This window comes from Candoia aspera, chromosome 12 (assembly GCF_035149785.1).
Source record: "Candoia aspera isolate rCanAsp1 chromosome 12, rCanAsp1.hap2, whole genome shotgun sequence".
Taxonomy (NCBI): Eukaryota; Metazoa; Chordata; class Lepidosauria; order Squamata; family Boidae; genus Candoia; species Candoia aspera.
In genome coordinates this window covers 16,293,766-16,316,839 of record NC_086164.1, presented here as the reverse complement: position 1 = coordinate 16,316,839, position 23,074 = coordinate 16,293,766, and the positions used below count along the sequence as shown (strand labels likewise).

The 23,074-nt window shown below is 43.2% G+C and overlaps 1 protein-coding gene across 2 annotated transcripts in view; it reads left to right on the top strand.

The window, feature by feature from the left end:
* The window catches only part of COL4A6 (collagen type IV alpha 6 chain), a 174,713-nt gene that overhangs the window by 114,679 nt on the left and 36,960 nt on the right, over positions 1-23,074 (top strand). The window contains exons 13-26 of one of the 2 annotated variants that reach the window (XM_063313370.1): positions 1,376-1,429; positions 8,152-8,211; positions 9,552-9,596; positions 10,869-10,922; positions 11,389-11,458; positions 12,492-12,602; positions 13,396-13,545; positions 13,709-13,813; positions 15,700-15,857; positions 17,962-18,141; positions 18,841-19,024; positions 19,933-19,986; positions 22,160-22,231; positions 22,402-22,509. In XM_063313370.1, coding sequence (XP_063169440.1) covers positions 1,376-1,429; positions 8,152-8,211; positions 9,552-9,596; positions 10,869-10,922; positions 11,389-11,458; positions 12,492-12,602; positions 13,396-13,545; positions 13,709-13,813; positions 15,700-15,857; positions 17,962-18,141; positions 18,841-19,024; positions 19,933-19,986; positions 22,160-22,231; positions 22,402-22,509 — 1,405 coding nt within the window. The remainder of the gene's footprint in view (positions 1-1,375; positions 1,430-8,151; positions 8,212-9,551; positions 9,597-10,868; positions 10,923-11,388; positions 11,459-12,491; positions 12,603-13,395; positions 13,546-13,708; positions 13,814-15,699; positions 15,858-17,961; positions 18,142-18,840; positions 19,025-19,932; positions 19,987-22,159; positions 22,232-22,401; positions 22,510-23,074) is intronic. The other variant, XM_063313371.1, reaches the window with a different exon arrangement.

Here is a 23,074-nt window from a genome sequence, read left to right as displayed (position 1 = left end):
GATATAGATTGGTGGTTATGGTTAACCACAGTTTAAAATTTGGATGTAAATTGTAATTAAAAAAAAATGGAAAGTTTTGATTTTGTGGCTATGCAGGAAAAGGAGAAAAGAATGCAGGAGTTCAAGATTTCCTGTAAATAAATCATTCCATCTTTGTGTGGCTTGGTCTAGACAGGTATCAGTGATGGAATTTCCCTGGGATGGATCCAGAGGTTTTTCAAACAAGGATTAAAGCTTCTTGGTGGGCTTGATTCCTTAACAGATACTGCTTTTGGCAGTTACCAAGCAGCTTTCATAGGATTTAGTTTATTTGGAAGAACCCAACAAAATAAAGGTCATATTGGCTGGGGAAATTCTTGGACTTGTCAATCCATCATTTCTACTGATGGCTGTAAACTGGATTATTCAGCAGTGTGGTTGGGTCACGGCAGCTGTCTAGATTCCTACGTTCTGTTTATCAGTAGTTATTTTTAGGTCTAAATAAAACTGAATCCATCCTCTAGTCATACAGTAGATGTTGTTTTAGTATACCAGCCATCCTTCAAGGTATTGGCTTACAAAGAGTCCTTGATTATCGGCTGTATCATGTAAGCGACCATTTTGTCTCTGGTTCCAGTGGACCTCCACTGTCTAATAAACACACTACATCCCTAGAAAGACTTCTCCAGTCAGAAATAAAACTGCATTCACCTATTACAGCTTTGGTTATATTCATCACAAGAGTGGCCGTGAGAAGGCTCACAGGCTGAAGATGTCACACCAGCTGCTAGGGTGGCCTGTGCCTCTCCATCATGGATAACTGTACTGAGGACTCCTTTGCACATACAATTATATATGTGGTGACCTTCACATAAGCCCGAACCTTGCATTCATCAAGGCTTAGGACTACACAGAAGTCAATATAGATGCATGCCAGAAAATTGTTTGTTTGTTTGTTTGTTTGTCCATTCATTCATTCATTCATTCATTCAATCTGTGGACTGCCCATCTCAAATGCATGATTCTGGGTAGCTAACTATGATTTTAAAAAACAAAACAAAAACACAACAAACCAATAAATAACATATATGGCAGCTGACACAGAAAACCAGCCAACACAACAATTAACATGTCCCAAGTAAACCGTCACGGCAGGAGATTTGACTCATCCCCATTGCTTGCAAGGTCATGTAAAATCAATTGTCGTAATTCTTAATTCAGATGTAAATATAATGAAGGGATTGCGGGGATATCTGTGGGATAAATGAATGGATGCAAAAATGAATGATCAAACCTAGATCTTTAGGGGAGGCCTGGAAAAACAGGGAACAATTGGGCTCCCAACTCTTTGGCTCAGCTTTTTCATACTGAGTGTTTGTGTGCTTATTTATTCCAGGGAGTTCCTGGTCCCAAAGGATTTCCTGGTCCGCAAGGGGTTCCTGGCCGTCCGGTAAGATGTTTCATCCACCAGACAAAACTTTTGTTGATCTGGACCTACTTATCCTTCAGTACAAATATAAAATAACTTTCAAGAGTTAACTCCCCTTTGAAAAGGTTGGAGTGGGTACATAGTTCAGAAAGAAAGCCCATCCCAGCCAAGACCTCCATCTGGGATGAAGCCATGTTTGTGGAAGAATGGAAGCAAAGGGTCCCATTGCTTCTTCTGAACACATGGAAGATGGAGGAAGAGCAGAATCTGAGAAGATTCCCACAACACCTTTGTTGTTTGTTGTTTATTCGTTTAGTCGCTTCCGACTCTTCGTGACTTCATGGACCAGCCCACGCCAGAGCTTCCTGTCGGTCGTCAACACCCCCAGCTCCCCCAGGGATGAGTCCGTCACTTCTAGAATATCATCCATCCATCTTGCCCTTGGTCGGCCCCTCTTCCTTTTGCCTTCCACTCTCCCCAGCATCAGCATCTTCTCCAGGGTGTCCTGTCTTCTCATTATGTGGCCAAAGTATTTCAGTTTTGCCTTTAATATCATTCCCTCAAGGGAGCAGTCTGGCTTTATTTCCTGAAGGATGGACTGGTTGGATCTTCTTGCAGTCCAAGGCACTCTCAGAATTTTCCTCCAACACCACAGTTCAAAAGCATCTATCTTCCTTCTCTCAGCCTTCCTTATGGTCCAGCTCTCGCAGCCATATGTTACTACAGGGAACACCATTGCTTTAACTATGCGGGCCTTTGTTGTCAGTGTGATGTCTCTGCTCTTAACTATTTTATCGAGATTTGTCATTGCTCTTCTCCCAAGGATTAAGCGTCTTCTGATTTCCTGACTGCAGTCAGGATCTGCAGTAATCTTTGCACCTAGGAATACAAAGTCTTTCACTGCTTCTACATTTTCTCCCTCTATTTGCCAGTTATCAATCAAGCTGGTTGCCATAATCTTGGTTTTTTTGAGGTTTAGCTGCAAACCAGCTTTTGCACTTTCTTCTTTCACCTTCATCATAAGGCTCCTCAGTTCCTCTTCACTTTCAGCCATCAAAGTGGTATCATCTGCATATCTGAGATTGTTAATGTTTCTTCCAGAGATTTTAACTCCAGCCTTGGATTCCTCAAGCCCAGCTTGTCGCATGATGTGTTCTGCATACAAGTTGAATAGGTAGGGTGAGAGTATACAGCCCTGCCGTACTCCTTTCCCAATCTTAAACCAGTCCGTTGTTCCGTGGTCTGTTCTTACTGTTGCTACTTGGTCGTTATACAGATTCTTCAGGAGGCATACAAGATGACTTGGTATCCCCATACCACTAAGAACTTGCCACAATTTGTTATGGTCCACACAGTCAAAGGCTTTAGAATAGTCAATAAAACAGAAATAGATGTTTTTCTGAAACTCCCTGGCTTTTTCCATTATCCAGCGGATATTGGCAATTTGGTCTCTAGTTCCTCTGCCTTTCCTAAACCCAGCTTGTACATCTGGCAATTCTCGCTCCATGAACTGCTGAAGTCTACCTTGCAGGATCTTGAGCATTACCTTACTGGCATGTGAAATGAGTGCCACTGTTCGATAGTTTGAACATTCTTTAGTGTTCCCCTTTTTTGGTATGGGGATATAAGTTGATTTTTTCCAATCTGATGGCCATTCTTGTGTTTTCCAAATTTGCTGGCATATAGCATGCATTACCTTGACAGCATCATCTCACAAGATTTTGAACAGTTCAGCTGGGATGCCGTCGTCTCCTGCTGCCTTGTTATTAGCAATGCTTCTTAAGGCCCACTCAACCTCACTCTTCAGGATGTCTGGCTCTAGCTCACTGACCACACCGTCAAAGCTATCCCCGATATTGTTATCCTTCCTATACAGGTCTTCTGTATATTCTTGCCACCTTTTCTTGATCTCTTCTGCTTCTGTTAGGTCCTTGCCATCTTTGTTTTTGATCATACCCATTTTGGCCTGGAATTTACCTCCGATGTTCCTAATTTTCTGGAAGAGGTCTCTTGTCCTTCCTATTCTATTGTCTTCTTCCACTTCCGCGCATTGCTTGTTTAAAAATAATTCCTTATCTCTTCTGGCTAACCTCTGGAATTTTGCATTTAATTGGGCATATCTCCCCCTATCACTGTTGCCTTTTGCTTTCCTTCTTTCTTGGGCTACTTCTAGTGTCTCAGCAGACAGCCATTTTGCCTTCTTGGTTTTCTCTTTCTTTGGGATGTATTTTGTTGCCGCCTCCTGAACAATGCTGCCAACTTCTGTCCAGAGTTCTTCCGGGACCCTATCTACTAAGTCCAGTCCCTTAAATCTATTCTTCACCTCCACTGCATATTCCTTAGGAATATTAGTGAGCTCATATCTAGCTGATCTGTGGGTCTTCCCTAATCTCTTTAGTCTGATTCTAAATTGTGCAAGAAGAAGTTCGTGATCGGAACTACAGTCAGCTCCAGGCCTTGTTTTTACCGACTGTACAGATGTCCGCCACCTTTGGCTGCAAAGGATGTAATCAATCTGATTTCGGTGTTGTCCATCTGGTGAAGTCCATGTATAAAGCCGTCTCTTAGGTTGTTGGAAGAGAGTGTTTGTTATGCAGAGTGAATTGTCTTGGCAAAATTCTATCAGCCTATCTCCTGCTTCATTTTGTTCTCCCAGGCCATACTTACCTGTAATTCGAGGTGTCATTTGACTGCCCACCTTAGCATTCCAGTCTCCTGTGATGAAAATAACATCTCTTTTAGGCATGTCGTCCAGTAGGTGCTGCAGATCCTCATAGAACTGCTCTACTTCAGCTTCTTCAGCATTTGTGGTTGGGGCGTATATTTGGATCACTGTGATGTTAGATGGCTTGCCCTGAATTCGAATTGAGATCATTCTGTCGTTTTTTGGGTTGTATCCAAGCACTGCTTTAGCCACTTGACTATGAATTATGAAGGCTACTCCATTTCTTCTGTGGTCCTCTTGTCCACAGTAGTAGATCTGGTGGTCATTTGATGTGAAGTGGCCCATTCCAGTCCATTTCAGTTCACTGATGCCCAGAATGTCTATCTTTAATCTTGACATCTCACCAATAACCACATCCAATTTGCCCTGGCTCATAGATCTTACATTCCAGGTTCCGATGGTGTGTTGATCCTTAGAACATCGGATTCGCCGTTCACCACCAGCACCGTCGGCCGCTAGCCGTCCTTTCGGCTTTGAGTTAGCTGCGTCATCACGTCTGGGGCTAGTTGAGCTCATCCTCTGTTCCTCCCCAGTAGCATTTTGACCATCTTCCGACCTGGGGGTCTCATCTTCCGATGGTATACCGACATATCTCTGGTTGTACTGATCCATTTAGTTTTCACGGCAAGAATACTGAGGTGGGTTGCCATTACCTTCCCCAGGGATCGCATTTAGTCTGACCTCTCTGTCATGACCTTCCCGTCTTGGGTGGCCCTTCACGGTTTAGCTCATGGCATCACAGAGGTGCTCAAGCTCCAGCACCACGACAAGGTAACGATCCTTTGCTGAAGACAACACCTTTAGCCTCTCCCATTGTCTGAGTTGAGCATCTTTTTAAAACAGGGATAAGCGTTTGTAATTTCCTGCAGTATTAGCTGATTTTCATTACAATATTGGAAGCATAATATGTTTGCTTGTTTCTCCTTTTGGCCTTTGGTTACACATAAACAAATTCCCTATAATGTAAATTGGAATTTTTGACAAATGCTTCCCCTTCAGAAGGGTGGTTTCAATGACAGCTCATACAGAGAGGGCTTCGATTGTCCCTTCTTAGCTTCTGGCACAGATCCTGCACTGTGGCTCCCCCCTCCCCCAGGTCCCTTCTTGGGTGGTGGCAGTGAATTTTCTAACTCCATGAATCATTTGCAAATGATCTTGCTTTCTTTATAATCTAAGAAATGAGTGTTTTAGGAAACTTTGCAACCATGGAGTAAATTATTTACAAATTGTGTCATCAAATTGCTTGTGGGCAATCTCTTCTCCAAATAAGAGGTGCACAACTAGAGTTTTTCTTTGGTTGATTTGGTATTCCAGAGATGTTCCCTGTTGTCTAAGGGAGAGGATGCGTGCTTTTTACGTAACCCAGGGTGAGCCGTAATGCAGAAAATGTATAAAAATGGAATTGCAAAACAAACAATGCAGTGAGGTCATGGGGTGGGGGGGTAGCTCAGAGATCCCCTGAGTGATTCATGCTTCTAGGTGAAACCTTACTTGAACTTATTTTCAGTGTAAAAAATGAAACATGCAAAATAAAGGCATTGATTCTGTGTAAGTTTACCAGCAAATTAACGCAGACACTCTGTGTCTATGCATTTTTTATTTACCAGTAAAGCCTAACAAATGAACAATATGAAATATATTGATAGTGCAGGAAAAAAAATATGTACATTACAGTGATTAAAATAAACTAAAAGTAAAGGATGGGAAGAAACTAAGGAAAAAGAAAAACTGAAAAAAGGATCCAATGGTATTAAAATAAAATTAATTAAATCCTTAAACATACATCTACTAAATGTAAATCTATTAAATATAGAACATGTAGAAACATATTGCTCCAAGTTTTCATTTTTTCATTTTTTGACTACTGTGGAGGCAGCTTGGCTAATAAAGGGAAAAATGTGAAGCAAGCTCATTATGCAAACACTGGCAGGAATAAAGGTTTTTGAAGAAATATTTTGAATACAGGTAGTCCTCGACTTACAACCACAATTGGGACCAGAACTTTAGTCACCAAGTAATTCAGTCATTACATGAGGCATCACATGACTGTGCCTGACTTTACAACCTTTTTTGCTGTGTCCATTAAGCAAATCACGTGGTTGTTAAGTGAATCCAGCTTCCCCCATTGATTTTGCTTGATGGAAGCCAGCTGGGAAGGTTGCAAATGGCAATCATATGACCCCAGACACTGCAACTGTCAGAAATACATGCCGATAGCCAAGCACCCGAATTTTGATCATGTGAACATGGGGACACTGCGACAGTCATAAGTGTGAGGACTGTTCATAAGTCGCTTTTTAAAGCACTTTCATAACTTCAAAGAGTCGCTAAATGAAAGGTTGAGGACTACCTGTAAACTTCAGCTGAACTTGTGAGTTGGCATGGCCACCTTCGTGTCCAAGTGGTCAAAACTGGTTCTTATCTACAGATAAAGAAAGAATGCGTATCCACATTGGAAGTGTAAGGAATCTTCTCAGAGAACAAAGGAGTGCATGTTTATGATTTCTCTTTGCTTGGCTATTCTTTATTGATTACATGAAAATTACTTTTGTGAATATGTATACTGGAAACATATTCTGCCCCTGTTTGTGCACAAGTGCCTTTTTCCTTTCTGGAGAAGTATTGATGACCACCATTCTTGAAAGGGAGGGAGGGAGGGAGGGAGGGAGGGAGGGAGGGAGGGAGGAAGGAAGGAAGGAAGGAAGGAAGGAAGGAAGGAAGGAAGGAAGGAAGGAAGGAAGGAAGGAAGGAAGGAAGGAAGGAAGGAAGGAAGATGCACCTGTTAACTCTCCATTTTGTGAAGACTGAGCTGGGATAGTTCCCCAACACTATAAGGATATTTCAAAAATTGGGAAAGAACACATATCTTGAATCCATTCTTTAACATCTGGAGAAAGAAATGGATTTCTTTCCATTTACATAAAAATAAGTTACTTTGCTGAGCCCCTGGCTTGATAAAGCCACAACTCTTTATAAAGTGTCAAGTTCCATATGTGGGGAATATAATTCAATATCCTATTTATATCATATCGCAGAAGGTGTGTTGACTTGTGGAACTCAGGACTAAGAGATGTTCTGATGGCCTTAGTTTGGGCAGTTTTGAAAAAGGGACCAAGGGCAAGGTGGATGGACGACATTCTAGAGGTGCCGGACTCATCCCTGGGGGAGCTGGGGGTGGTGACGACCGACAGGAAGCTCTGGCGTGGGCTGGTCCATGAAGTCACGAAGAGTCAGAAGCGACTGAACGAATAAACAAAATATCAACAGAAGTTAAGCCCCGCAGTGGTCATGACAGTTGCTTAAAACCTCCATGGTACGGAGGCAATAAACTTCTTGATATCCATTGCTGGGAAGTGTGATGAAAAAAGGCAATTAATGCTAGACGTATACTTTAGGTCCAACTTGTGGGCTTCTAAGAAGTATCTTGTTCACCACTGCAGACTATTGGATGCTCCACCCCTGTGCAGAATGGCAATTTTGCCCCTCACCTGCACATCATCCACTACAACCTAGTTGATGCTGCTACAGTTGGTTTTGGCTTGTTGTATCATAAAAGACCTGGGTAAATCATGTAAAATCCAATGTACATCATCTGATTCTGATAATCAACCTAGTCTGGTCCAACAGTTTGAATGGTTTGGGAAAATAAGTTTGAGTTGATTTGGTTCCTTTAGTAGAACTGCTAAATTGGGTCAACTGACTCAGATGTTTTAGCTGATCCAGAAAATGCTATATATGCACACATCTGATACTCCTGTTCATTATTTTGCATGATAATTTTATCCCAGTCCAGCCCTTTCTTCCCAAGCATCGTTTCTGCTGGCTCATAGATGTCTTTGTGCCTCCCTTGCATTCTGGGAGAAATATAAAGGTGGAGATGTGTTTTTGAGCATCAGGCTGCAAAGCAGAGAACTCTTTCAACCAGCATCCAGCTGTTCAGTAGAAGAAGTTTAAGTGTGCAAGAAGATATGGAGTCATCAATCCTATCTTTGTTTTTGTTTTTTTCTTTGCTGTTTAGGGTTTCTGGGGCTTTGGAGAAAAGGGAGAAAAAGGTGTTCCAGGTTTACCAGGACCCAGGGTGAGAAGCTTCACAAAAAATCTTGCTGTTTGGAATATGTATGGATGATACCAACTGGGTAATTTGTTTTTCAATCCGTTCAATTGTGTCCAATTCTCGGAGACTGCCTGGACAAGTCCCTGCAGTTTTCTTGGCATGATTTTTCAGAAGTGGTTTGCCAATGCCTCCTTCCTGGGGCTGAGGGAGAGTGACTGGCCCAAGGTCACCCACCTGGCTTTGTGTCTAAGGCGGGACTAGAACTCCCGGTCTCCCGGTTTCTAGCCTGATGCCTTAACCCCCACACCAAACCCACTGGGTTCACAAGCACTTAACCTGGCCATCCAATGTAGCGTAGCTGCTTCTACAGCCCCAATTTAATGGACTATGAGTCAAATGTTAAGTTCTGCCATTGGGTAAGCCTCTCTCTGTGCTGATATGTGAGCTAACTCAGTGTAACAGTAGCAGAGCCGGGTCCATGCCGAATAAACCGCTCTGATTGAACTGGGGGCATCAGCAGCAACAAAACGCCCATGTGCCAGTTGGTATTTGAGTGGGCTGGCAAGTCCTCACTCTTAGAAAGCACCCATATTGTCAAATTCTGAGGGTGGCCGGGAGTCTTAATTTTGCTTTTTAACCCTAGCAATCAGCTCTGTTTTCAAGTAAGTATGCTGGAAAAAAAAGAGGAGGAGGAGGAGAACATTTTTTGTCCAATGGATATGAGAGAAACTTCTGTATCTCTTTTCCAACAGTTTAATGACTAAGTGGTCCTTAGAGGCATTGCTGGAAAGATGATGCTAGAAGCTGGCATTTGTTTTGCAGCTGCTGATGTCATTATATTATTATTATTATTATTATTGGTAATCTACAATTCTATTCACAGTCTAAGACTGGTGGGAGGCTAATAATTCAAGTCCTAACCAAGGACCTTAGAATGATTAAGGTAGCGTCTGAGAATATAGGCAGTTCCTAGCAAGGTGTTGTGATTTTTTTTGTAAAACTAGGGTGTTCAGGTCCAATAAGTTCAAAATGTCCAAATATCGAGGGAGTCCTTTAGATATTGCTCCAAGGGCTCCAATATTATTTTTATGGTTGGTCGCACAGTCAGATATTTAGACTGGATTTGGCATTTTTGTCCACCTTCGAGTCCTTCCCAAGGACCTGGATTAGGCAGATGTTTATTATTATTATTATTATTATTATTATTATTATTATTATTATTACTGCCTTGGAGAACCCAGAGGGGGAAGCTATAGGTGTCAAATTGAAGCCCTGGAATGGAGTGAATCTACAGGGTTCATTCCTCCAATATTAAGCCATATCAACACATATTCATCAGCACATTTTATTTTCTTTTGTCTTAGGGAGACACGGGATTGAAGGGGCCTGATGGAACCCAAGGCCCAAAGGTATGTTGTGTGTTCAAATGCATCTTTACTCATCTGGTAGCTGATGCCACAGTGGTATTTTCTGGTGGGGACCTGCAAACGTTTTGGAACAACATGCCTAGTTTTATACAGGGTATTCTGGACCTTGGCCCTTTAAAAGAGAGGTCATTTTGTCAAGACTTCCAGCAGACAGTTGGACTTCCTGGATTATTTGCAAGCCTTCCTTCAATTTAGTGATTCTCTGTGGCTGGTTTTAAAAAGTCAGAAAGAATCTAGTAGTGCCTTTTCGAATTAACACATTTTATTTAAAAAACTCATGAAAAGTTAATGCCTTTTAATAAAATGTGTTACATTAGAAAAGATGCTACGAAAGGGTAAAACCAGCCCAAACAAACAATTGGTGAAAGAATTGCGAGAAATTAAACAGCAATTAAATCTATGAGAAACAGAATTACAGAAGAAAATAAAATTTGCTAAACAGAAAAACTTTGAATGTGCAGATAAACCAGGAAAATTATTAGCTGATCAGTTCAGACAAAAGAAAGAAATAGAAACAATATCGGCATGCTCGGTGTGGGGAGTCGGCAGACCTCCAGTTGTTGCTAAAAGGAATCTCCAATCATTCTGGAAAGTGTGTCCGTTCTCCTTATGACTGTCGGAGATTGGCAGCAACAACATCAAGAAGAGAGCATAATCTACCTTTAGCCTAGTTAAAGTGGAATTCAAGAACCTGGGAATTCTGGGAATTGCAGCCCCAGGGCCACTGGAAAGTATCACATTGGGAAAATGTGCTTTAATTGATTAAGTGTCCTTTGTGTAAACTGCTCTAAGAACCTCTTGTACGAGATAAAGATCCTGAATGGGAAGCCAACCTTCTCTGTAGCAGGGCCAGCCTTATGGAACAGCTTGCCTCTCTACCTCCACACCAGGTCAGAATGGCCCCCTTTTTCAGAAGGCATTTGAGACAGTTGAGTTCTTCTGTTGGGCCTGTGGAGTGTAAAGGCACCACTGTCATTTTTAGGTTGATGGGGGTTTTTAATTTCATTGGTTATTTATTTGATTATTTAATTTGATTATTTATGAACTTGCGGTGGGTGGTTTCTGTATATTGGAAGCAGTCCAGAGTCTTCAATTAAAGGTTGCTTCCTTGTTTCTAAACCACCCGGCTCAAATTTATTATGCAGCGTGCAGAAGAAATGGTTTTTAAATAGATAAATAAATAAGTGCAAAACAAAATAGGGAGAAAAAACACATTGTTCTTCTCATTCTGAATCATCTTCCATTGTTATTCAGGGCGTTCTGGGTGAATCAGGATTTCCTGGTTGGGATGGATCTCCAGGAGGAAAGGTAAACTCCCTGCATGCAAAATTGACTGGGTAGCACAAATATTTCAGATTTAGACAAGACAGGAAAACAGTCCAAAGGTAGCTGTGACTGGATAGTCCTTTCCTGATCTATCACTTGTCTGCCGTAGATAGACCTGGAAAGTGGACATTGAAATAAGGTTCTTTTAAATGTGTGCCTAAGGCAAGGCTCATCTACTGGGATGTTTCTTGGTACAAAATAGCTGAAAAACTAGTGTTTTTTTTAAGGAGAAAGGTTCTAGACAAGCTTTCTCCCTGACAGATTTGTCTTCTGCATTACAGAGATTTTTTTTATTATTATTTTTGTGCATACCCAGTCATTCAACCATGTCCACCAATCCCACCCCTGTTTGCATTTTTTGCCATGCTTCCCAAGTTGCACTCTGGATGAAGCAGAAGCATTTTGAGTAAACTGTAAGGCTCTTGTGTTTCCTGTTTCTTGCTTTCAGGGTGAATTTGGCGACGTAGGTCCACCAGGCCCTACGATAATTGTTGACACAGAAGGTGCCGTCATATCAGGTGGATGCTTTTCCTGACAAATCTATTGCCTCTTTAATATAGACAATAAGGAGAATGAAACGTTCTCAGTTGAAGGCTAGATTAATTTTACCACTCTTGCTGTGCTAGGGTTCCAGGGCATTCAAATCAGAGTAGACCACAAGGAGTGCCTTCCAGATGGATCACATTGCAGATCCCATAATCCCCACCTGATGCACTTAATGGCTCTCTTTGCTAGGGTTATCGGAATGCATCTGGAGGAACCCTAATTGGCAGGAAGTGCTACAGCTTTCATAAATGCAAAAGTGCAATCCTGTGTTGTTGAAATTGTTACTGCTGGTCAGGATTGTGTGATTAAGAAAAGAGGGAACCCTCAACAGCAGAACCTAGAGTTGGAAGAGACCATAAAGTTCATAAAGTCCAACCCCTGGCTCCATGCAGGAATCCAAATTAAATCCTGTGAAATACGCCCTTTTGCTCTTCTTCTTTTATAGAAGACCTTCTGGAGCAGAACAATCCAATCTGGAGTCCATTTTCTCTTCCTATTGCCTTTCCCATCATTTGATCAACCCAGGATATACAGACAGTAGGAATATGACCCATAGGATCCTAGAATTGGAAGGGGACCTTGAGACAGTTGCATCCAAACTTCTGCTTAGTGCAGGAATCAAGATTAAAGCATCCCTGAGTGTTTGGTCAAAATGGGCCAAGAGAGTTTCACCCACCACAGGCTGTATTCCTTTGACTTCCTCCTCCTCCCTGATACTGAGAGATATCTTAAATGGCATGTTTCTTTCCAAGACAGTTGGTGCAGGAGGGCTGAAGGACATCTTCTTTTCATGCCAAAAGACCCTATTTCAATCCTGCGCATTTCCAGATATAGTTAGGAAAACTCCTGAGCTGGTCAGTTTAAGCAGCATTGAGTTTGGTGGGTTCTGACTCCAGGTAAACCAGTTTCTTACATTCTGAAAGTAGGCTGCTAGCAGACTTGCGATGAGCGGGATAAATGAAGGGCAGTTCTGAAGTTATTCTCTTTCCATCTCTTAAATCCTAGGTCCTCCTGGAGAACCAGGCACACCAGGAACCCCTGGACTTAGAGGCGATGAGGGGACTATTGGTTTGCCGGGATTTCCCGGCCGACCAGGATTTCCTCCAACCATTCCAGGTAACCTAGTTAAGGATCCATGGCTGGAGAGGTACCTTCATGTAAAAAGCTGGCTCAAAAGTACCTTAAGTGTTTTCTGAAAAGCGTTGAACGTGCCACTAGAAAGCCATGGTCGTCATGCTTCTGGAGAAAGGTGCAGAAAATACCAAAGAGAAGAAATATGATGAAATAAGGAAGAAGGACCTAGAGGAACGTCTAGTATGCCTCACATATTGGTGCAAAAATGTGGAAGGTGGGGGGTCTGTATAGTTTACCGGTATTTAGAGCAGTTTTCAGCCAGCTGGCATCTTTTGCCTAATTTCTGGAAGGAATCAATGAAATCATCTCCATCCATCCACCTTTCCTGCTGTACATCTCTTGTCCTTCCATCTTTTCTTACCCAGTTTCATCTATGGATCTGATCCCCTTCCAGTTATAGTTAGGACCCATCCTTCCTAACCAGCACTGACAATCTTTGCTGGGCACAACGGGAGCTGAAGCTCAAAGAGAGTCAGAGAGGACACACCTGGGAAACTGGCACTAAAATATGCCAACTTCTCCTCTCCTTGAAAGCACTGATGGCATTCTGACAACACCTGAACCCCCAATGCTAGCAGAACAGTTTTTGATAACCATTTGTGGTTCCTCCAATCCAACAGGGACGTTGAGCATTAGCTTACCTGGCCAAGATGCCTTAAACTAGGAAGTTGGATTCTGTTGCTTTTAGCAGTTAAGTCAGAAAACGAAGATACAGGTTATTTGAGGAAAAGAAATGAATTGAGATTATGACTCCTGAGATATAGTCGTCCTCTAGGTCCCCCAGGTGTAACAGGAGTACCAGGGATTCCAGGATTTAAAGGTGACCGAGGGGACCCAGGAAGGACCACATTTGGACCCCCAGGCCCACCTGGGAAAGATGGACCTTCTGGGCTACCGGGAGCAAAAGGGTTACCAGGTGCTTCACGTAAGTCCATTATCAGGTACAACTTCTCTTCTGCACTGATTTTGAGCATGAAAGTCGGTCTGATTGCCCTTTTCCATAGGGAAGTACTCATCGTCCTGCTTGTCATGACTATACGGCTTTCTAGATCCTTGTGGATTTTAAAAATCTTTCTTTCAAAATACAGATACAATACACACAGCAGGTGCGATCTTTAATGGAGAACCTGGGGAGCCAGGTATCCCTGGACCAAGAGGGCCCCCGGGAATCTTTGGCGCCAAAGGGTATAAAGGTGAGTCGAACTCTCATTGTCTGATGGACTTTTCCCCCAACGTTCCCAACATTCTTTTCAGAACATGGTGGCTGTAAGATGTGCAACAAAATCTTGCATTAGTCCTCTCATACATTATTTGTTTTTTTACTTCTTGGACTTAGTTTTCACTTTGGTTTGGAGGATCCATGCCCACATGTCCCAAACAAAGCCTTCTGTTGATGAAAACAAGGACTGTGTCTATTTATTTTGTTGGAGGTCCCAGCAAATCAGCATGCCTCATTAGCATGTGGATGAGTTTGCTCTAGGATGCAAATTCTCTATGTGCTTCTGGAGGAAGCTCTTTGTTGTCCCTCCCATGTTTCTCAGTTCTACCTCCTTCCACCATCAGAGGAGGAAGCATGCTTTAGCTGCTCCTTCCATCTCTGGGCCACATGCTTGGGCCTTGAGTCAGGAGGTTCCCCCTTTATTAGCTTTATATCAGTAGACTAGAACTATTGATTATTTCCACTCCTAGTCCAACACCTTAACCACTCTCATATTTAGAATTTGGAGGAAGGAGCCAGACTCATCATCTGACCACTGACTTCAGTGAGCTAGATGAACAAATACCAGATACATTCTTTCAGCCTTTCCCATAAACCAGAGATGGACTGATTTATAATCAAGACAGGACTTAATGTTGAATCAAGAATATGTTAAGAGGGCATGGCCATTAATCTGCTTCTGGAAGTTGTTTTTCTTAGAGGGAATTGAGTAAGAGCTGCAAAGTTGTCCTTAAGTTGCACTACCTTCTGGTGATCTCATGGACGCATTTCTGTAGTTTACTGGATCAAAGGATGCAAGTGGTTTGCCACTGCTTTCTTCTAGGCTTCCGAGTCTAGCCAACAACCCTGGAATTTTCCAGAGGTCTCCCATCCAAGCACCAACCAGCCCAGACCCTGCTTAGCTTTCCAAGATCTGCCAGTTACCTGGGCAATGGGGGTCTATAGAAGCAATGTATCCATCATCTTAGCCCATTAGCATGACAGTATTTTTACTCATGCTGCAGAAGAGACTTGCTCTCCTATGTTCTCCTGGTTCTACTTTTTGTGTTTAAAACAACCTCCAGTTTCTGTAATTCAGCTTTATTTGTGGGTTTGGGCTAAAAAAAAAAAGTATACACTAGTATACAAAAACAAGCCAGGATTTCCAACCAGTATTGTATAACTGACTGGAAGAAACTATGAAACTGACCAGATTCTTTTTCTCCTTTCTTTCTCTGATGACGTTGGTTGGAAAACCAACTAGAGAACTGGCAGAGTGCCAAAAAGGGGATAGGAGGCATTTTAGCAGCTTCTTGATAATTTGATTGTTTATAAATGTTGGTAACTTCAATAACCTTTATGATTACACGTCTGTCTAGGGTTATCAGTAATTTACACTGGGTTTTTTTCTGTTTTCTGGTGTCTCTGTTTTGGTCTTTGACCATAACACTGGTTAATTAAATACATATTTCCTTCGTCCAAGGGATCATGGGCCAGGAAAGGACTGATTGCTTTAAAACATACACAGAGAGAAACCACTAAAACATGGAGATGGAGGAACTATGGTTGAACCTATGCACAATCACAGACAACCTTTTTTTTTTTTTAAAGGGTTGTTCTGTTGTTTGCTTTAAATTCACAGTCAGCAGATCTTGCACTCTGCTTCTTGGAAGAAACGCCCTACTCTTCCCTCATAAGGGGCACCAGCGTAGATCACATCTTCAAAACCAGAATGCTGAGCAGACAAAAAAACAGAAGAAAACAAGTAGTTCTGGATTGTGAGCTGTCTGCTGAAAGCTGCAACCATGGTTTGAGATCTCAGCTGTGGTGAGGCAAACCATGGTTTAGGTGCATGTCTGAAGTGAATGATTGTTTTCCCAGGGGAAGGTGGTGATTGTGCCTGTGATGGAGGAATCACAAGAACTGGCTTGCAAGGGGAGACAGGCAGCCCTGGTCAACCTGGAAGACCAGGTGACATTGGACCAAAAGGATCCTTGGGGGATCCAGGAGATGGTATACTCGGTCCTCCTGGACCACCGGTAAGTAAGGAATGAGTTTCTCTTGTCTGATAGGGAACAGTGTCAGAACTAGTTAGATAAGCAGAACACAGAGAATGCAATGAAACCTTTTTGTTTGATGGGAAGAATGAAATTAATCTTTAGAAGGCTGCTTAGGTGGCCATATTTATCTGACTTTCCTCTATCTCCGAAGAGGATCAGGTCAAAGTAATATTTTGCTGGGCCACTACTTAGCAACTCTTCATCTCCCCAGCCATTTCTAACAAAGCCCCAGTATGTGTTCCTGAAATAAAGAATTGCACTTCCGCTTTTTAATCTGGCTCCAGTTTTCTGTCCTCTTCTGCTCTTTGCAAGAATCAAGCTTAAAGCTTCTCAGTGTTGTGTCAAAGTGAGCCAAGAGAGTTTCACCCATCAGAGGCTGTATTCCTTTGTCTTCCTCCTCCTCCCTGATACCAAAGGACATCTTAAATGCCATGTTTGTTTCCAAGCAGTTGGTGCAGAAGGGCTGAAAACCATCTTCTTTGTATCCTGAAGGTCCCTATTTCAATCCTGGCCATTTCCAGATACAGTTAGGAAAACTCCTGTGCTGGTCAGCTTTGGCAGCATTGAATTTTATGGAGTTCTGACTCCAGATAAAACTGCTTCTTACATTCCTAAAGTAGGCTGCTAGCAGAGGTGATGAGTGAGATAAATTGAAGGGCAGTTCTGAAGTTACTATCTTTCTTCTGCTGCTGGGATTTTCAGTGGAAGAATATTAAACTTACACAAACATTATACTTAAAGAAAATGGGTATAAGGTGTTTTCTAGTTGGCATATTACTCCAGTCTTGATTGCTCAGATTGATAGTTCAGGTTCTAAAAATTTCTGGAAATGTAAAGATCAGATCATTTTTTCGTATCTGGAGGCACTGTTGTAAAGCTCAACAGTGTTGGGAAGCAATACGTTCTAGAATGAAAGAAATCTCAAAAGCTGAATTGCCCTTTCAACCTGTGATTTTTTTTATTAAACTTTACTAAACTGTATATTCCCACAAAGTATACTACTGAATTAACTTTGTACATGATAAATGCTGCAAGGATACTATATGCTTTTTATTGAAAAGGTTTGCGGATTGCAAACTGCAGATGTGTAGGAAATATATCTTTGTCTTGACCAGTGTTTCTCAACCTTGGCAACTTCCAGAAGTGTGGACCTTAACTCCCAGAATTCCCCAGTCAGCTTGCTGGCTGGGGAATTCTGGGAGTTGATGTCCACATATCTTAAGTTGCCAAGGTTGAGAAACATTGGTCTAGAACTTTGTATCTTAAAGTAAATCTGAGGCAGAATTTAATTTAGGAAACCATTCCTGACGTACAATTCAATTCATGGATTTGCACTGCATGCAAAACTTGGGTTTCTCTCTGCATAAAATCTGTTTTACAGAACTTCTTAAAGTGGAATAGACTAGTATGCACAGAATTTATTGTGGTTCATAATTTCGTTCTCTGACTCATATTGTGCTGACCGTGGATCTTTATATTTAGCTCTGCTTGGAGCTTCATCACAATTTTCAGGCTTTTAAAATAATATAATATATCCAGTTATTCCCAATCAGTGAATGAGATACTGGAAAATTATAATTTCTATACTATTTGTAAAATCCTTGTTCACTGATTTGTTTCATACCCTTTTATCCCCCTTTTTTGGTTCTTTTTCTTTTCCTGGTTTTACATGCCTATTGAGATTTTAGTTTTTAAAAATGGGGTTAAAACCACAATCAAAAAAGCACCAAAAGCAGTAAAAATAAAAGCATGGCACGTCCAAGGCCAACCTGGTTCAAACAGTAACTCCTAAAGATGGGCTCTCCTAGCACCCTGCCCCAGTGCCTGAGAGAAAAACCTAATTCTCAATGTCTTATGTGAAGGTGGCAGGATTGGGGCCATCCTGATGCAGGGAGGGGTGGATGTTCCACAGACAGGACCTGTCTGCTGGGTCCCATCAGATGACATTGTTTAATGGAAAGGACCAGAGCAAGCCCACCCTGTTGGTTCTTGTGGGACAGGCAGAAATAACTGGAGATCAGGCGCTCCCGCAGTTAATGAGTACATCATCTGTTATTGGTTAACTCTTTCTGTCTTCTTCTAGGGTTTCCTAGGTGAAACTGGTTTTCCAGGCATTAAGGGACAAAAAGGGGAACCATCTTCAGCCTCAGGCAGAGGACCCCGAGGAGATCCAGGGAATGAAGGACTCAGAGGTCCTTCAGGGCAACCCGGAATTCCTGGTAGGGATGGTGTGCCAGGTGTCCCAGGTCGACATGGTCTTCCGGTACGTTTGTCCATCTTGGAGCCCCTTACAATAAATGTATGCTTGTATCTCCCCAAATTGGCATCCAGAGATTCTGAGCTTCATCACCCTGAATTCCTAGCCAGCAGTCTTCCTGGTGAGGGATTGTGAGACCAGCCTGTCTTCCTTTGATTATGCCACCATGTACAACTCATCAAGTCCTTGACCAAAGAAGTTCTCAGGTTTTGCAAACTCTCTTCTGCCTATGTCAAAGGGCTGACATTTAGATTAAATATGGTGGTATTCCTAGGTGAAGATACGATGAGGAACCATCTCCACCCCAACTGCTATCTCAATAAAAGCATTTCATCCACCTATAATTGACTCCCCCCCCCCATCCACTTACATGGCTGCTTCTTACACCACCATACCAGAAAGCAAGTAGACTTGGGAAACATCATTTTCCCAAGGACAACCGCAGGATCAAGGATCTGCCATGTCTTTGGAAAATGAGGGCTTGGAGACTGCCTGGGTTGGAGAAAAGAGCTAGTTCCTTTTCCAGACCGAACCCCAAGCTGGAGGTGCAGGTTCTTCTTCCTTGGAGGTGGGCTTTATCAACCCTCAAGACCTTTGCTTCCAAATCAAAAAGTATGAATCATGAGGACTTTGCTAATCATCTTTCTTAATAGGAGGATTTTTCTCTCTTCTGCATAGCCTTTTTTTGTGTCTCTGTTTATTCAGGGTGATGATGGATTTGGCTACCCAGGAGACAAAGGTTTCCCTGGATTACCTGGCCCAAAGGGGAGGCGTGGTGAAATCGGCTTACCTGGCATTGGTTTTCCGGGGTCACAGGGGCTTTATGGACCTGCAGGTGACCCAGGGATCAGTGGTTCTGCAGGACAACCTGGACTTCCAGGGCTGCCAGGTAATTTGCATGGGGATTAAACTGATTTTGAATTGGTCACAACAGCCAGGATAGTGGGCCATTAAATTGTTAGATTTGGACTGGGAGAACCAATTCAGGTCCCCGGCAGAACATGAGCCTCACTGGATGCCTTTGGGCCCCTCATTCTCAGCCCAACCTATTTCACAGGGCTGTTGTGGGGATAAAATTAGGGAAGACACCCCATCCCTAAGTAAGTCCCCTCAAGCTCTCTGAGAAGAGGATCTAAATGCAATTTAGATCCTCTTCTCAGCTTGAGGTGGCTTTACAGACATAAAGGAAGATCTTAGATTTTTCTCTCTTCTGCAATTGGATTGCGATGATGATGACGACGATGACGACAATGATGACATAAATTCTCCCCCGTGGAATTCAGTCTTCACATTCGACTTGGGATCCACCTTGCCTCAGCCCAGAAAACAAAGACCAACCCCATGCTGATTCCTTGTTTTTCATGCAAGGTTTCCCCCAATAATTCTAACCAAGGCAGCATGTCTCTTCTGCTACTGCGGGTTTAATTTTACTTTGCACATTGACTCCGTGCATATGGATCGGGTCCTTCACTGAGGGACATGCTTCCTCTCCCAGAGTTTAAAGATAGGCCTGCTAAATGCCCAGGGGAACCCAGGTTTCCTGTCTCCCCCTCCATCTTTGTAAGCATTGTCTCTAAATGTGGCAGCAGACTTGTCTTCTAATTGCTTTATAACTTCTAGCTCTTACGACAACTATCTGGGTGGATTAACCCCGCGCGTATCACCTACTGTGCTGTGAATCTCGGTGGCTCGGGATGCCAGCCAACCCTCTTGTAGTCTTGTGGGTCATTCTTTCTCTCTTCTCCCCGCTCCCCTCTGCTTTGTTTTAACTTGTGCTCCTTTGCTTAACCGGTATAGGTGATTGCTGCTGCGGTGAGGAGGTTGGTAACGGAGACTTAGACGCTCAGGGAGGTGAGAGCAAGGGTCTGTGAGTTCAAGAGGAATGGGTGCACCCTCCTGCTTCCTGTTACGACACGAGGCGCTCTCTCACACATACACCCCAGAAAGCATGTCCTTCAGCAACGTGGAGGAGCAGATCCTTCAGCAATGTGGAGGAGCAGATCCTTCTCGATGGACAGAGACATCTGTAGCGAGGGTCACCACCCACGGGGAGCTTGCTTACCAGTGCTTTCCCCTCCCCCTGCCCCATCCCAAAGTTGTGCACTGCAGTGCTAGCCACCTGCTTCCTTCTGGCTGTGTGCTCCTGTATCTTGCTTACTGCATGAAGCTGCTCAGTGACTGTGGAAGGCTGAGGGCTTGGCCCCTGAGCAGTTGGTGCTGTGGCCACCAAGAGGACACCCGCTGCCCCGTTCCGTAGGCTGAGATTTTTATCAGTTAGCACACCTTGGCAGAGGATTGAGTTGACATCCATGTTTGCATTCACTTGGTTGGTGCTCATTGGGCGGGGGGGGGGGGCTGTTGTATTAGTTGCTGTTTCACCGGATCTTGGGGAGGGGAGGGGAGGGGAGGATAATTTGAGGAAGGGAAGCTTAGAAAGCCCCACTGCTCCTTTCCTTTTGATTTTGTATCAGTAAATAAAGTGTTTTGCAAATCCTGAGTGGGGGTAAGCAATCCAGGAGCCCCAGAGCGCCTTCAAAGCCCTTTCCCTTCCACACTCATGCCATGAAAATTTGGACAGTTCCATTCTATGCCTGCAATAGCACTTCTGCACAGATTCGTTTGGGGAATGTGAAAATGAAATAGTCCACAGAAATTGAAACAAAAGGTATTTATAATTAGAAATCGAGGGGAATGATCATGGGTAGGGACATCCTTTAGTCATGACTGGTGGTCAGTGGTCATCAGATCATTTGCTCTTTTGCATGAGGCCCTTCTTGCCTCAATCTTTCCTGGCTAATCTTAATGATAGCTGATGGTACTTCCCCACTGCTAGTTTAATCATTCCCTGTCCTACAGTCAGGAACCACGCTGAGACAAGGAATAGGTCTCTAGTGTTTATTACTGCAACATAAGACAGAAAATCCTAACAAACTGAAGAAGCGTGGGAAAACCCAGACAGATAAACCCCAAAAGTTAAGGCGGGTCTGATCTGTGTCTCTTTGAATGGCTGCTCAACTCCTCAGTACTACGCATGCATTTTCCCCCCTGGATAGGGGCCCCCTCCTGCTCACCATCGGTACTCATGACATTCCCTGTCAGTCTAGCAACCACCCACAAATGTCTTCATAGCCATTGGGAAAACTCAAGTTGAGCCAACCAGAGGCTACCGCTGCTGTGTTACAAGAATAGCACCACTGGATTTTATTGCAGTGGCCCACCAGATGCCTCTCACAAGCAGGAGGTCAAAAAGTACTCCTCTCCCTCCACTGTTCTCCTGCAAGTGGTATTTGAAGGCATGCTGTCCCATACCTAGATATAATCTCAAGTCTTCAGGGCTGATAGCCCATGGTAGAGTTGTCTTCTATCATGAATCAGTCCCTCTTGGAAGTCAATCATGTGGTACAATGTCTAAAGGGAGTACCAAAATCTGCCTCCAACTAGTGCTTTCAAAATCAGCGCTATCCTACAGTGGAAAGTTGGACCCTCCAACAGTCTAGCCACCACATTCTGGACCTGTTGTAACTTTCAGGTCATCTCCAAAAGCTGCGCTATGTAGAACACGTTGCAGTCACCAACTGAGACCAACCATCAATCATGCTATTTTTAGCAGCATAAAATTTTTGCTAGCTGCAAAACTACCTCAGAGCTAGGTGTGAAGATGCCAGGGCCCTATAGCAGGTTAGCAACTATGGGGGCAAAAAAAAAATTGGGAAGTAGAAATTGATGGGCATCAAGCCCAGGGAGAAACAGGCTACACTGCAGATGACTGCAAAGAAAATCAGCTGTTTCTTGTCAGTGGCATGGAATCACAGGGCTGCCAGTGATTCATCCCCTGCACCCAACTTCCACATGGAATTGTCCCTAAGTGACAGAGCAGGATTTGAGAAGAGAGCACTTTATTTTCTGGTAGATCTTGAGATGTTGGCATTGCCACCACTTTCTAGGGGACATGGAAAAAGTTCTTATCCATTTTGTTGAAACAAAAAGAAAATCATCAAAGTTTTAAGACATTTTCTATCTCTAGGAGAAATGTTGCCTTGCATAATCCCTGGAATTGTTGGTTCACCCGGACTTCCTGGACCTTCAGGATTTCCAGGTAGGTCACATTGGGCATTAACCCTTCCTAGATTGACCATACTAGCTGCAGGTCTTCCATGCAGAAAGCATCTAGGTGAGTCATAGCATCATTACAGTTTTTTTTTTCTAGGAGGCTAAGGAGGACACGTCTGTATTTCTCCCCAAACTGATTTTCTCCTCCATCTTCAGGTTCCAAGGGGAGCAAAGGACTTCCTGGTTTTCCAGGGCAGCCAGGTTTAAATGGCTTAAAAGGAGAACTGGGCACACCTGGATTGGCTACATTCCCAGGAATGCCAGGTAAGAACCAGAAAAGAGAAAATTCCAGGAGAAGCCATTGGCAACCCACTTCCATAATATGGCCCAGACCTCTACATGGATGTATCCATGAAGTCACCAGGAGTCATCCGAACTGAAATACCTCAACAATATTTTAATCTAACTAATCCACCAACAGATTCCAAAATTTGCCATTCCCACCAATGAATGTAGGGAACGGAGCCCAAAAATGGTTGAGCAAAACCCATATGCTTTCCCTTAATGGATATCCCTTATGGTTGGCCAGTTGGAAATGCAACAGGATACGGAGCCTGGGGTGCTTCTGTTCATGGTTTCAATCAGCAGCTTTGCCTTTTTGGGTGGAATCCATTCCATCTTCCTGTCCGTTACAGTTAACTTGCCCTAGATTGTACTTGTATGTGGGAATGACCTTGGGAGACAGAAGGAAGAACTGCAGAGTAAGCAACGGTCAGATAAGAGGCAGCTGAGCCCACAGAAGGAAAAGGGCCCTGGCAAATGTCTCAGAAGGGACCCTCCCTAGTTTCTTGGGCTGTAAAGGGGAGGGGAGGGGAGAGATGTGCTTTCA